The 16,627-nt window shown below is 43.2% G+C and overlaps 1 protein-coding gene across 1 annotated transcript in view; it reads right to left on the minus strand.

Moving 5' to 3' along the window:
• The window catches only part of oca2 (oculocutaneous albinism II), a 509,488-nt gene that overhangs the window by 180,116 nt on the left and 312,745 nt on the right, over positions 1-16,627 (minus strand). The window contains exon 16 of the mRNA XM_073041884.1: positions 6,701-6,848. Coding sequence (XP_072897985.1) covers positions 6,701-6,848 — 148 coding nt within the window. The remainder of the gene's footprint in view (positions 1-6,700; positions 6,849-16,627) is intronic.

Below are 16,627 nucleotides of genomic sequence, written 5' to 3' on the forward strand. Positions count from 1 at the left end.
CAGAATATGGATAGCTAGTGCTGCCCCTTTAAAGATTCAGGCTGCCCTGCTAATTGGCGGCCATGTTTGGTGCCAGGATTTTCATAATTAAAGAACACTTTATCTGAGGTTCGGTGTTCAATTGTAAGCTTAAGTTGGGATTCTCGTCTAGGGTCTTGTTTAGAATCTTATCCTTGTTTCAGTCTTGTATCATGTCTTGATTCCAGTCTCAGAAAGAAACATAGAAACATTGAAAACCTACAGCATAATACAGGCCCTTCGGCCCACAAAGCTGTGCCAAACATGTCCCTACCTTAGAAGTTACCTACAGTAACCCATAACCCTCTATTTTTCTAAGCTCCATGTACCTATCCTGGAGTCTCTTAGAAGACCGTATCGTACCACCTCCACCACTGTCGCCAGCAGCCCATTCCACGCACTCTGCGTAAAAAACTTACCCCTGACATCTCCTCTGCACCTGCTTCCAAGCACCTTAAACCTGTGCCCTCTCATGCCAGCAATTTCAGCCCTGGGAAAAAGCCTCTGCCTATCCACACTATCAATGCCTCTCATCATCTTACACACCTCTATCAGGTCACCTCTCATTGTCCATCACGCCAAGGAGAAAAGGCTAAGTTCACTCAACCTATTCTCGTAAGACATGCTCCCCAATCTAGCCAACATCCTTGCAAATCTCATCTGCACCCTTTCTATGATTTTCACATCCTTCCTGTAGTGAAGCGACCAGAACTGAGCACAGTACTCCAAGAGGGGTCTGACCAGGGTCCTATATAGCTGCAACATTACCTCTCGGCTCCTAAACTCAATCCCACGGTTGATGAAGGCCAATGCACCGTACACCTTCTTAACCACAGAGTCAACCTGCACAGCTGCTTTGCGCATCCTATGAACTCAGACTCCAAGATCGCTCTGATCCTCCACACTGCCAAGTCTTACCATTAATATTATATTCTGTCATCATATTTGACCTACCAAATGAACCACTTCACACTTACCTGCCACTTCTCAGCCCAGTTTTGCATCCTATCGATGTCCTGCTGTAACTTCTGACAGTCCTCCACACTATCCACAACACCACCAACCTTTGTGTCATCAGCAAATTTACTAACCCATCCCTCCACTTCCCCAGCACCTTGGTCCTTACCACCCTTGACTAGGTCTCTCAATAGAGTATGATTGAGCCTAGCATTGGCTCAGCGGGGGTATCAGAGCCTCTCGTCAGCTGTGGCCTGCCACAGCAAGAACATTTCTAGACAGAGCATGGAGATCCAAGCCCTCCAGGTCGTCATGTCCCAACTATCTCAAGATGGAAGCCAGAGTCGCTCGGGTGAGGCTGTCGGTCGCTCTACAGAGGCAGTCCGTCTTCTGGCCCCAGAGAGATTCAGCAGTGACCTGGGTTCTTGCCATGGCTTCCTCATTCAGTGTTCATTGGTGTTTAAACTCCAGGTTCCATGTTTAGAAGCCTCTCCCTTACATGGGATCTGGTGACTGGATCCCTTAGGGCATCTCCTTGGTTTGCTCCTGAACTAGAGACCCTCCCGCTCTCTCTAGTTCCAGAGCACCTCAGCTAGACAGGGATGGGAGTTGCACTGTCCTGTTGAGCGGAGTTCCAACAGCGGTTCATGACAGCTCCCTTTTTGGTTGCACCTAACCTGCACCTTCCCTTCATCATGGAGGTGGAGGCCTCAGACATCAGAGTGGGTACAGTGTTGTCTCAATGGACACCTTCAGGCAATAAACTGCACCTGTGTGTGTGCTATTCCTGACAGAGGTGAAATATGACATTGGAAATAGAGAGCTGCACACAATCAAACTGGGTTTTGGAACAATGGCAACACTGGCTTGTGGGGACCAAAAACCCTTCTGTTGTAAGGACAGACCACAAGAATCTGTCCTATATTCAGGAGATCAAAAAGCTGAATTCCAAGCAGGCCAGGTAATCTCTTTTCTTTAACCACTTCAATTTCATCCTGACCTATCGACCAGGGTCCAAAAAATCAGAAACCGGACGCCCTGTCTCATCAGATTGACAAACCCAAAAGAGAGGAGTAGCCTACCACCATTTTGCCCCAGGCTAGGGTGATAGTGCCAATTCGATTGAGAATTGACGCACTTAGTTGTAAGACACAGGTGGAAGGGAAGATTCCCAAGAATGGTCTTCTAGATTGTCTGTTTGTCCCAAGTTCTTTCAGGTCACAGGTACTTCAACAGGGACACGCATCAAGAAAGACCGCTCACCCAGGGATTGTAAGGACCCTCAAGTTCATTAAGAGGAGATACTGGTGGCCTGGAATGGTGAGAGAGGGCTGGCAATATGTGAGGGCACGCAAGGTGTGAGCCCAGAACAAGGAGCCCTGCGCCCAACCTCAAGGGCTTCTTCACCCTCTACCTGTTCCAGACAGACGATGGGCTCACATCTCCATACACTTTGTCACAGGTCTTCCACTTTCCAAGGGGAAGTCCATCAACTTGGTAATTATAGATAATTTTTCAAAGGCCTGCAAATTCATTGCCTTGGCAAACTACCATCTGCAACGGAGACGGCCAAAATTGTCCTGCACCTGATCTTTAGGATCCATCGACTTCTGATGGACATTGTTTCAGATCACAGTCTTCAACTGACAAGGTGCCACGCATGAGGCTGCTTACCAAGTTAACAGCCCATGATATTACAGGAAAATTACTAACATGGTTAGAACATTGGCTGATTGGTAGGAGGCAGCCAGTGGGAATAAAAGGATCCTTTTCTGGTTGGCTGCCAGTGACTAGTGGTGTTCCGTAGGGTTGGTGTTGGGGCCACTTCTTTTTATGCTGTATATCAATGATTTAGATGATGGAATAGATGGCTTTGTTGACAAGTTTACAGATGATATGAAGATTGGTGGAGGGACAGGTAGTGTTGAGGAAACAGGTAGGCTGCAGAAGGATGTTTCCCATGGTGGGAGAGTCTAGGACAAGAGGGCATGGCCTCTGGATAGAAGGGCGCCATTTCGAAACAGAGATGCAAAGAATTTTTTTTAGCCAAAGGGTGGTGAATTTGTGGAACTTGTTGCCACATGCAGCTATAGAGGCCAGGTCGTGGGTGTAGTTAAGGAAGAAATTGATAGGTTCTTGATTGGACATGGCATTAAAGGTTTCACAGAGAAGGCTGGGAACTTGGATTGAGGAGGAGGAAAAAAAAAGGTTCCGCCATAATTGAATGGCAATGGCAGAGCAGACTCGATGGGCTAGATGGCCTAATTCTGCTTCTATGTCTGATGGTCTTATGATCTTAATTCGCATCTCATTGTTGGAGGGCATTCTGTACCCTGATTGGGGCAACATCAAGTCTTTCGGCTGGGTTTCACCAGATGACTGCTGCGACCATTTGATATGGGCTGATGTCACCCATAACTTTTCACAGCATTCTGCGCATGGGATGTCCCCATTCGAATGCCAATTTGGATATTCTCCATCACTTTTCCCTGAGCAGGAGGCAAAGTTTGGGACTCCTGAAGCTGAAGATCTCATCTGATGCTGCAAGGAAAAATGGACAGGGGCAAAGGAGATTTTGTTGGCCTCTATCCAGAAGGCTGAAATAAAAGCAAGTCACAAGAGAAGACAGGAACCAGATTTGCAGCCTGGGCAACAGGTCTGGCTGTCAACTCAGGAATTGCTCTCCGGGTGGAATCTAGGAAGCTGGCATCTAAGTTCATTAGACTCTTCTAGGTTCTCAAGAATGTAAACCCAGTGTCTTGCACCTTGCTGCTCCCCAAGACCTTCAGGATCAATCCTATCTTCCACATTTCCAAATTAAAATCTGTAAACACCAGTCCTTTGGCCACACTAGCATTGATCCCACCACCAGCCAGATTTGTTTATAGGGAAGAGGTCTTCGCCCTAAAAAGAATTCTGGATTCACGAGCTGTTCGGGGTGTTTGGCAGTTCCTCGTGGACTGGGAAGGATTCGGACCCAAGAAATGATGCTGAGTTCCTGAAAGGGACATCTTGTATCTGGCTCCCATCGAAGACTATCATCATCATCTCTCAGAGCAGCCAGGGCCATCAGGAGCCAGCTGTAGAGGAAGGGGTCCTGTTATGACATGCACCCAACCACACCAGCCTTTGGGGTTTAGACACTTTAACTCTCTGGAATATGTACAGCTGGCATGGCTTCTTTAAAAATTCAGGTTGCCCCAGTAAAGTCCTCGTGGACTTTTACCGCTGTGCCATTGAGAGCATACTCACCAACTGCATCTCAGTGTGGTATGGCAATTGTCACGTATCGGACCACAAAGCACTCCAGCGTGTGGTGAAAACTGCCCAGTGGATTATCGGCACACAATTGCCCACCATTGAGAACATCTACCATAAATGCTGCCTGGGCAGGGCAAAAAGCATTATCAAGGATGCATCTCACCCTAACCATGGACTTTTTATTCTCCTCCCATCCAGTAGGCGCTACAAGAGCCTCTGCTCCCACACCAGCAGGCTCAGGAAGAGCTTTTTCCCTGAGGCTGTGACCCTGCGGAACCTCACATCACAGCGCTAAGCAGTACTGCACAAATGTTGTACTGTCTCAGTACTTTTATATTTGTGTGCTGCAGTACTTTTTATTCGCAGTTATTTTGTAAATAACACTATTCTTTGCATTTCTGGTTAGATGCTAATTGCATTTCATTGGCTTTGTATCTGTACTTGGCACAATGACAATAAAGTTGAATCTAATCTAATCTAGTTGGCAGCCATGGTTTGGCACCAGGATTTTAATATTTAAAGAACACCTGAACTGAGGCTCAACTTTGGATTTTCTTCCAGGGTCTTGTTTAGAAACCTGTCTTTGTTTCAGTCTCGTATCACGTCTTGATTCTAGTCTGGGATACTGCAGCACTTGCATCCTCACCATCCTCGCCTGGGCCTCTCGCCACACATGGATCAACAATTAACTTTATTCAAGATCAACTTTATCTGCCGTATACGTTGACTTATATTAGGAATTTGCTGTGGTGTGTTGGTCAGGATGTGACATGCAACAATAACAAAAAATTTAACAATTATAAAGAATACAGAACTATGGTTCCTGAAGGTTGTTATATTGGAGGGTGGTAATGGGGACAAGCTCCCACTACCTGTCAAATGCTCCTAATGGCGTGTGCCTCAAATAACCTCTGACAACTAAGTCCAGCTCCTGTAGTTTATATGTGGCTTAGCTAATAAGCCTGGCAGAACCATTTCTACCAAGAGGAAAGGGTCAAAGGCGATTTACTGGCACCTTAAAACCAGTTGCTTTGGCGGATTGGGGCTCGTCAGCTCTGGTTGGCAGCTCATCAAGGAGAAGGAAAAATCTGTTCTCAAACCTCCGCTGCTTTGCAGCTATACCCACTCTGGGGAAGGCTTCAGGAGTAATCCCCAAGGGAAAACCCTGGAGCTGGAGTCCCTAAGGCAGTCCTACGTCAAGCTCAATACTGTCTGGCTACTCTTGCAACACTGCTGGTACCAAGCTGTATCGGTCACTGGCTTTCCTTTAGATTCATCAGATGCGTGGAGAGGTGGAGCTGGCTACATGGGCCACAGCTTGCTTTCCATATCATACTGTCCAGACAACATCCATGGTCGACCCTGACCGATGGAGGCTTCACAAAGGATTATATAAAAATAAATCTCGAGGTGAAAGCATAGACATGGAATAAAATGTGCAAAAATGCTTAGGTACCAGCATGTATTTATCAAATAAACAGCATTATAAAAATGGTTTAAAGTGTTTACAGTGCAGTGCTGTGACTGAGGTAATACATAGAAAGGGTGGGGGAGATAACTAGAATGGTTGATCAGATAGGAGGAGGAGCTTTGGAGAGTCAGTGACGCCGAACAGTGACCCCTTTGTTTGCATCTTCAGAAACAGCTCTATTTCTATCTTTAATATCTCTATTTTCCCCTTTCAGGGTTCTTTTGAAGACCCTGACCTGGAGTTACACGCTGACTACGGTTCTTTGTGGGAATGGGACCCGTTCTGGGAGTTTCACGACTGGTCGTTATTCGACATGCCAAGGGCGTGGCCAAAGAGCTTTGTTTGCCTTCGGAGGTCCGAGATCTTGTGGCTCTGGAGATGGATGATCAAAGGTCGGTGTCCTGGCAGGAGATCAGTGTGTCGTAGGAGTCGGAAGATCTAGCTAAGGCTGTGTGCCCAGAGACCCAAGATCTTTGGGCACAGAGCTTGGAAAAAACGACACGACAGACTTTTAACATCATAAACTAGTGAGCTGTTTGTTCTTTCTCCCCCTCACTGTGAAACGGAAACACATCTTTCTCCCTTAATAGGGAGAGAGAGAGCCTGTGGTGTGTCGAATACCGGGTGAACAGGTAATCTTTGGGGAACTGCAAGTCTGTGTCCTTGCTGTTTCTTTACTGCATGCTTGAGTGCTCGGTGGTGAGTGCTGATGCTATTTTTGCTGGTGGGGGGAGGGGGGATTGTTGCTTGCTGCCGCTTACGCACAGGAGGGAGGGGAGCTGGAGGAGAATCTGGGGTTCTAACATTTAACTGTCATTCATTCAAGGATGGTTTGAAAGAAAAAGCATCTCGGGATGTTCTTTGAAACCTTTGATTAACTGCCTGGGAGAGAAAATAAAACATTTAAGATGGCATGAAATTTATATAGGCTTCAATTTCATTGTCATTCCTATCCCAGTCAAAGTTTAAAGCAAAATGGAAGAAAAGACAAACCTTTGAAAGGTCCTAAGCTTTTTCCCAAGCACGTTCTCCAAGGTGAGAACCTTCTGCATCAGCAGACACTTCACTGCAGTCTCTTCACGACTGGCTGGATTAATGCGCTGAGCAGTGAGCCTCCAAACATGAATTTCATGCTTCAACTCTGAGGGAAAAAGTATCATTTAAAAAAATAGAGGAAATCAGGAAAAATATAACAGAATGATTGAACATACACTAGAGATAGTAAAGATATTATATAATAATGTTTGGTTTGTCCTTGTGCATTTACAAAATGAAGTTATAGAAACAAGAGCTTTCCCATTACCTTTATTGGACTACAGCTTAATCCAAGCCCTTCGGCCCAAGATGTTGTACTGATCTTATAACCTACTCTAAGATCTATCTACATGTCCCACCAACATACCCCTCCATTGTACTGCAGATGTCATTAACAAAACATATGCATATAGTGGCATTGATATTACCAACTAGAGTAAAGGTGATCTGGTAATGTGCTTGCCAATCAGACCTGGTGTTCATACAGCCTTGCACTGCATTGTACACAACGTTTGTATAATTACACAAAGCTCACTGCAATTTTCTGGGGAATAGCACACTTATATTGGGAGGAATTGTAGTTCCTGCCAAAAGTTCCATTTCCTTTCTTCTTTAAATGGATTCTGTTTATTGGGCGATGAGGCCAGTCTTAAGCCCATACCCAGCATATAATGGTGGAGACACTTAAACGGGTCAGGTAGAATCACCAAGGTATTTAGTAATCGGTTTATTATTGTGAACTGCACCAGAATACAATGGTAAATTTTGTATTGCATGCCTTCCGGGCAGATCTTTACAAACGTAAGTAAAATGGAAGTAGTACAAAAGCAGAGTGCAGGATGTAGTGTTGTAGAGAAAATGCAGTGCAGCTGGATAAATAAAATGCAAGGGTCATTTCAAGGTAGACTAAGGGATTAAGAGCCACACACACAAGATGCTGAAGGAACTCAGCAGGCCAGGCAACATCCATGGAAATGAACAAATAGTTGGCGTTTCTGACCAAGATCCTTCTTCAGGAAGACGCCAGAATAAAAAGATGGGGGAGGGGAAGGCAGATAGCTGGATGGTGATACTTGAAGACAGGTGGGAGGGAAAGGTCAAGGGCTGGAGAAGAATGAATCTGGTGAGAGAGGAGAGTGGACCATCAGAGAAATTGAAGGAGGAAGGGACCATTGAAAGTGATAGGCATGTGACAGCAGGTAAAATGTCAGAGTGGGGAATAGAGGAATGGGGGAAGTTTTTTTAAACCAGAAAGAGGAATCAATATTCATGCTGTCAGTCTGAAGAGATCAAGAGTTCCTCTTTATTGTACAAAAGGACCTTTCAAGAGCCCTATAGAAGAGTGACAGAAGCTGCTCTTGAGCCTGGTGGTGTGTATTTTTAAAGCTATTGTTTCTTTAGCCCTATATTAGGAGAAGTCTTTGATTATATCAGTCGCTCTTCTGAGCAACAGGGAGTGTAGATAGAGTCAGCGGAGATGAAGCTGGGTTTTGTGATAGACTGAGCTGGGTTCACAACTAATTGCTTTACTGGTTAGCATAATATTGACCCTACGCCGCAGCTGTGTTATAGAAATATACAGGGTTACATACTCTGGGAATTACAATAAGTAAACAAAAAATACATTTCATCACAACATTGTGAATCAGCTTTATTCCAGTTCATTCCTACTACTACATCTTTTATATTTCTACAACCATGTCTGTTGGCAATACTGTCAGTCAATCAGCTACAGACGGGCAAGGGTATCAACCACAGAGTAAAGAAATATTTAATATTTAAGATTAAAGATCAGCCTTATATGTCACATGTACATCAAATAATGCAGTGAAGTGCATCGTTTGCATCATAAATGGGCTGGGGGCAGCCCACGAGTGTTGACACATTTCCAGTGCCAACACAGCATGCCCTCAACTTGCTAACCCTCACCCATATGTCATCGGAATGTGGGAGGACACCGAAGCACCCAGAGGAAGTCTCAACAGTCACGGGAAGAACGTACAGACTCCTTACAGACAGTGGCAGGCATTGAAACCCGATCACTGATCACTGGTGCCGTAAAGCATTGCGCTAACAAACTCAATTTCTGTGGAAAAGTAGTCTATTTAAAGGAAGGAGAATTGAATACTTGTGTAAAAAAAACCTACAGTACCTTCTCCCTGTTAAAGTAGAGCAATTTTAACCAATGGATGCAGTCCATAGAGGATGGCTCTAAATACATTGGATGCTCTGTTTCAATCTCAATCACAGCAATGAAGTTTGTCAATGCTGTTGTACGAGCAACATGAGAGTCATGAGAGGGCTGTCATTATCCACAACATTACCATTCTGCTTTCATCAATCCACTTGCAAATTCTGTTTAATTTCTAATGTAATAAATCCAGCATTTTAAATACGCAAATTGTATGAGCAGCCTATACTGACGGACAGGAATGTTGAGAAGTGTGCAAACTCGTTAAAGTGAAGAAATTGGTGTTGAGATACAAAAATTGAAACTAAGTACTTTGTCAGAAAAAGATAATAGGCTTGCCTGGAATAAATCATAAGTTAAAATAATCAGTCCAAATAGTAAAGGTAAGTGCAGGTAGTAATTAGATATGCTTCTCAAATAATGGCAAGTTAGATGTAATCAAAGACAAAAAGCTTTTGTAACCGAATAGCTTTTGCCATACTGCAGTCCCTGTGAAGATTGCCACCCACAGAGAATACAGTTCTGAGAATTAATCCAATTATTTCCATTGTGCCATGCTCAAGTGCACGTTTCCAATTTGGAATGCTATGTCATGGAATCACTCTTCCGATGTATTAGAATTATAGAATACTACAGCACGAAACAAGCCCTTCACTCACCTAATCCATGTGGAACTGTTATTTCATCTTGCCCACACCTGGCCCACAGCTCTGCATATGCTTCCCATCCTTGTACTTATCAAAATTTCTCTTAAATGTTGTAGTCAAACTTGCATCCACGGCTTCTACTTGCAACTTGTTCCACACTTGCACTAGCCTCTGAGTGAAGAAGCTCCCCCATGTTCCTCTTAAATATTTTACCTTTCACCTTTAACCTATGAACTCCCCGTTTTACTCTTACCCAGTGTTAATGGGCAAAACCTGCTTGAATTTACCCATCTATACCCCTCATAATTTTGTATGCCTCTCCCTCATTCTCCTATTGTCCAGGGGAAAAGTCCTAACCTATTTAACCTTTCCCTATAACCCAAGTCTTCAGGAGCTGGCAACATCCTTGTAGCTTTAAGATTCAAGATTCAAAATTGTTTAATGTCATTTCCAGTACACAACTTCAAAAAAATAACAAAATAATCTTTCAGTTAGCACTACTGAAGCTGGGCGACAGCTTACTGGTGGTAAATAAGGCAAAAAAATGTGTTATTATTTTATTAATAACACATTTTCTGTGGTAAATTGTGGTAAATTATCACTGCAAACAATGAAGAGGTGAGAGAAGATGAGGCTGACTTGTGGGTTGAGCTGGGTGGACATGTGGCATGTTCGAGGAGACGTGGTCAGAGCGAGGTCGAGATGGAGTTGGAGAGAGTGAATTAGAGAGGAATCGGTGCAGAGGAGTTTCGGAGCCTGTCCGCCTAAACTGGGAGCGAGGTTGGATCTCAGCGCTGAGCCAGTTTGGAATGGTTGGACACAGCCTCAGGTTGGATGCTGGGGTACAGGCCCGGAGCCATTCACTGCAGTGGGGCCAGGGTCCTAGTGTGCGGGACAACCCTGTGTTTGGACAATTTAAATACCTGCCCAGGTGGACTGAAAAGGCAAGGTATCCGGACTGGAGGCAAGCATTGGGCCAATTCCACTCGCTCTTCCAGGACATTTATTCCTCTCTCCATGGCACTGAGGCTCTGAGACTGCTCTGGCTGCTCCTCACTCCGAGTCTGTGGGCTTCGCAGTGATTTGTCCTGCTGTGTGATGAACTGAGACTGAAGTTATGGGCCTGCTCCAGCTGCTCCAGGCTCCAGGCCTGTGGGCTTCGCAGTGAGTTGTCCTGCTGTGTGATGAACTGAGACTGAAATTATGGGCCTGCTCCAGCTGCTCCAGGCTCCAGGCCTGTGGATTCAATCTGATTCAGAATGTTGCTGCTTGCTTTTACCATTTGCATGATTTGCTATTTTTTTTTTCTCTCACTCTGTGCATTTGGTGTTGGCTTCTTTTTAAAATTGGGTTCTTTCAGGTTTCTTATTTTGTGGCTGCCTGTAAGCAGTCTAATCTCAAGGTTGTACAATTTATACATTCTTTGATAATCAATATACTTTGAACAATTGTTGCTCACTCCAATGCAGCACCAGAAAACATATTAAGATAAAAAAACAGAATAACTTTATATTATAAACTCAGTAGATATAAAAACATAAGATAGGTTATATACATAGACATAGCTAGACACAAGAGTGTCTGTACATAAGATAATTGACAGGAAATTACCAAGTAGTGTGCTGGGGGAGTGTGGAGGAATGGGTTAGTGAGTGGAGGTGTTGATCAGCTTTACTGCTTGAGGAAAGTAACTCTTTGAGTCTGGTGGCCCTGGTGTGGATGCTATGTAGCCTCCTTCCTGATGGAAGTGGGACAAGCAATCCATGGTGCCGGTGATGCATTGGCCAGTTTTGACTAACCATTCCTTCCTGTCCAGCACAGTGCAATTTCCATACCAACCAGTGAAGCAACCTGTTAGGATGCTCTCTACTGCACATTTGTAGAATGACATGAGTAAAAATGTGCAAAGTCCAGCCCTCATCAACCTCCTCAGAAAATAGAGGCATTGGTGAGCCTTCCTGATTGTGTAGAATGTGTTCTGGGACCATGAGAGGTTGTGTGAGATGTGCACTCCCAGGAGTTTGAAACTGCTCACGGTTCTTACTGCTGTGCCAACCAGTGTAAAGTGAGATGTGAATGGTGTGAGTTCTCCTGAAGCTGATAACCATCTCCTTTGCAAGACACACAAAATGCTGGAGGAACTCGACAGACCAGGCAGCATCTATGGAAAGGAGTAAACAGTCGACATTTCAGGCCGAGACCCTTCATCAGGACTGCTTGGATTCTCAGTATCTGCAGATTTTCTCGTGTTTGTGAACAATCTCCTTTGTCTTGCTGACATTGAGGAAGAGGTTATTTGCCTGAAACCAAGCACTGATCTCTTGCACCTCATCTTTGTAGGTCATCTCACATTGTTGGTGATGAGCCTCACCACTGTCATTTCATTGGCGAACTTGACAATGTGATGACTCGGATGCTTGACTGTGCATCTCTGTACTCTTTCAATCTTAGTGAAATCTTTCCTGTAGGTAGGTGACCTGAACTGCACACAGTTCTCCAAATTAGGCCTCACCATCAATTTATACAACTTCAACATAGCATCTTACCTTCTGTAATCAGTACTTTGATTTATGAAGGCCAATGTGACTAAAGCTCTCCTTACACCCCTACCTACCTGTGATCGTACTTTCAAGGAAGTATGGATCTCTATTCCCAGATCTCCCTGTTCTATCACACTATTCAGTACCTTACCATTTACTGTGCAAGTCCTACCATGGTTTGCCCTCCCAAAGTGTCTGCATTAAATTCCATCGGCCATTCTACAGCCTATGGAGTTTTAATTCGTTTTCCAACACTAGGCAAGATGAATTCTGTTCTTTAATGCATGGCAAAGAGAAAATGCTGAAGGCAAATAATTGTAAATCATTTCTCGGTGAGCTAATTCTGAATACATGCAAACATAATTAAATTGTGTAAAACAAAGAATTTAACTAATTTAGGACATATCATTTTATCCATTATAAATGTGATACTTAAGTATTAAAATGGCATCTGCTAGATGTTTCTAGAATATTTGCAAGAAATCCCCTTTGGTGCTTTATAAACATTGCATCTAGCTTGACATCTTGCTATATTAAGAAGCAATCTCATGTCCATATGCAAACATAAATCAGAGTCACCTGCAGTAATGTCTTTACATCAGTGGTAACAGTTTTATATCACTGGTCAAATCCTCTCACAAACCAGACTAACTAATTTAAGTTTCCTCATAACCTTTCAAAGGAAACAATATCAGCCTTTCCTGTTGTTCCTTATAAGTACTGTATCTCACCCCTTCGAACTTTTGAGCAAATCTCTGCATGCTGTCCAAGGTTTTGAAAGGACAACAGAGCGGTGTACATCATTATTTTTACAACTTTGCAAGTTAAGACTGATCAAAAGCATCTCTAATCTTGCATTGATGTCAAACATGTGATTATTATTTTTGAATTGTAATAGAATAAATTCAGTGATTTTCATTTAATTCTGTAAAAATTCAAACATAATTTTCAGAAAATACTGTTTTCACAATGCCTGTGTAAAATCTGTTATAAAACATGGCAATCAGTGCTTTCAGTCAGTACAAACTGTGTTCACCTTTTAGGTTTAAGTTCTGTGCAGCAATTAAGGCTTCCAAAAGAAAGGATTACTCTGTTTTGTATGGATTAGAATTGAGCTGTATCGGCGCTTGCCCTTCCCTTGGACGACATCAGTGACGTGGAGAGGGGGAACCCACTGCATGGGCAACAGCCAGCTCTTCAAATCTTCCCACCCAGGCTTGCAGCCAGGAGAGGACACAGTCCATCAGAGGCGCAAACCCATGACCCATGGGATCACCGGTTGCTTGCTATACTAGAATTGAGCAAGAATTTTGCAGAAATGGATATTCCATAATAACACATCTTGGATTTCCTCAGATTTTGTCTACTACGTGAGTGATCTCAAATAGAAAATAATGGAGGCTAATTCTATTCAGATAATGTTTATTTAGAGATACAGCACGGTAACATATTCAATTACACCCATGTAACTAATTAACCTACTAACCTGTACGTCTTTGGAAAAAATGGAAACCGAAGCACCCAGAGGAAACCCAAGCAGTCATGGGGAGAACGTAAAAACTTCTTACAGGCAGCGACAGGAACTGAACCTGGGTCACTGGCATTGTAGTGGCGTTATGCTCCCTATTTGCACTGTTTCTTCAGTAACAGTGCAAACATCTATTGTACTGAACTCTTCTGGGCAATATAGACATGAAAATGGTTTTATATCAAAGCCTATGAAATTAAAATTATATTTTTCACAACAGATGTTTCTTTGGCCTTGTTTTATCCAAAAGTAATCACATTGATCTGGATGATTAAGAGATTCCAGGTGGAGCTGCTATGAAGTACCCTTACCAATCTGTTTTATGTAATCAGTTTACACAAAATTACTCTCCCAGCTATGTGAAATGGAATGTACTAGTTTTACTTGCCTTAAACAACTTTTTTCACTGGGGATGTTAAAATAACTGATCAAGTCAAATAATGCCTAGAGGGTTTGAGCAAACTGTTGGTGTTCAGCCAATTCACACAGACATACGGTATACTCTGGAATTATACGTATCCACTCTGAGTTGGGAATTTACTGGACAACAGATGCTGCCTACTTCACTCAGAGGGTGGTGTGCGTGGAACGAGCTGCCCATGGAAGTGGTGGATATGAGTTCAATTGTAACGTTTAACAGACCTTTGGGTAGGTAAATAGTTGAGAGGGGTATGGAAGGCTATGGTCCAGGAGCAAGTTGCTAGGACGAGTCAGAAGACCACAACCAAAAGACCAGAGTAAATGGGCTGAAAGGCCTGTTTCTGTGCTGTAGTGCTCTACGACTCTATAAAAAGATACTAGCAGTCTACCCTATCAATGTTTCTCACAATCCTATAAACTCCTATCAGATAAGGGAGGAAAGGAAAGAAATATATAGAAATGAAGCCCAGTGATCATCCAATTGAAAGACACCCAGTTATGCTTCAGGATAATCCATCATCGTAACCAGTGCTGTGACTCCTTCCTCCAATCAAACTCCACCAATAGCAGTGGCTGTGACTTCTATGTACTGCATTTATATGTCTCCACTCTGTTTCGAGGAATTCTGGATGACAGATGCTGCCATATCTGTCAGTCCTCCCCACCTTTGGAGTTAATGTGGCCTCCAACAATGAAGTCCAGACTTGTAAAGATCTCCCAGCAACACACAGAGAAATCACCCCTCACATTTTATGATAGGTGAGATGATCAGAGATCACACACATCTACTGGAGATGCTCTGCCTGCGGAATAGGGAAGGTGGTGCATTAACATTAATTATTTTACTTAATGTGTAATATGTGATGATTTGCATTTTAATGTGCCGTATCATGCTGATTTTTACCCAGCAGTCCTGCGGAAAACAGCTGGCTTCAGCGTTCATGTCTGACTCCTACATTGCACATTGTATCGTAGATGTCAGGAACATGCTGCAGGTCAGGTCTTGGTGTATCAGACCTCCTCGTATGCTGCTGTACTCCACACTAAGAGCAGATGTGGAGCTCAGCCATGCTGAGAAGCTGGATACATGGTGTAATGCCATTCATTGAACAGGATGCCAGATTCGATTGAAAAGGAAAATCCAGGTATGTGGTTCTTTTTTCTTTACTTAGACTCAATTTACACAATTAACCCCAATGATTAAACCTCTTCAGTTATTTGTAAATGTCCTGATTATCAGCTACATTTAGAAATAGTTCAATAGCAATTTCACACTGTCTTGTTACAACTGAAACCAATAAACCAACTCAATACAATTATTATTTTCAATACTTGACAACAAATTAATTATTGGATCAATTATATTATTGAAATGTTTCTAAATTTCAGGGACATTTAAAACTGTTGAACTATTGTACATGTTTAACAGGAATCAATGGTGTAATTCTTACCGAAGCTCTGTGGAGGGTTCTGGGGCAGAGCCTGAAAAATATACTCAGTAGCCACTTTATTAGTCACACCAGCTTGTTAATGCAAATATCTAATCAGCCAATCATGCGGCAGCAATCCAAAGCATAAAACACTGCTGGCATGTCCAAGAGGTTCAGTTGTTCCAGAGACCAAATATCAGAATGAAGAAGAAATGTGATCTAAGTGGCCGTGGAATGATCGTTGGTGTGAGATGGGGCGGTTCAATTATTTCAGAAACCGCTGCTATCCTGTGATTTTCACACACAACAGTCTCTATTGAGTTTATAGAGAATGGTGCAAAAAAAAACCAAAATAACATCAGTGAGCAGCAGTTCTGTGAGCAAAAGTAGCTTTGTTAATGAGAGAGGTCAGAGGAGACTGGCCAGACTGGTCCAGGCTGACAGGAAGGGGACAGTAACTCGAATAACCATGCTTTACAATAGTGCTGTGCAGAAGGACATCTCGCAGCACACATGCCGAACCGTGAAGTGGATGACCTACAACAGAAGCAGATCACAAATATACACTCAGTGGCCACTTTATTAGGTATAGAAGGTGGCTGATAAAGTGGACACTGGGTGTATACCTCCTGAGGCTTCTTAGTATCCTGACATCTGCTTCTACATCTGACTTTGGTGAGCATAGGTGGGAGGGGGACTGCAAGCAACAGCTTGAAGGTGTTGGACAATGTCCAGGTAGTTCCTGCCTTTTGTGTTTTAACTTCTATTAAAATTCTATTGCGCATTTCCATCATGTGGTTTAAAGACAACCTACCCAGAGTCGGCGGTTAAGAAACATTTGTACCCTATCAGGATATCACTAGGTTAATGCAAGGTTACAGGCTAGAATTTCTCTCAACAATTTAAAACGATTTTATCATTAATTTGCTGACCTATTGTGCAACTGTGACACAGAATGAACAGAAATTAAGAGTGCTGCTGGAAAGATGTGGCTACTAATTTCATCATGGATTAGATCAGCAAAATAGGGACGTTGTTATAGAAACACAATGAAAAAAACATGTTCGGATTAAACAATTGTCCCAGTCTTCAATACAGACATGCAATGCAACACAGAAAAGTCTTTTCT

This window comes from Hemitrygon akajei, chromosome 4, assembly GCF_048418815.1.
Source record: "Hemitrygon akajei chromosome 4, sHemAka1.3, whole genome shotgun sequence".
Classification (NCBI taxonomy): domain Eukaryota; kingdom Metazoa; phylum Chordata; class Chondrichthyes; order Myliobatiformes; family Dasyatidae; genus Hemitrygon; species Hemitrygon akajei.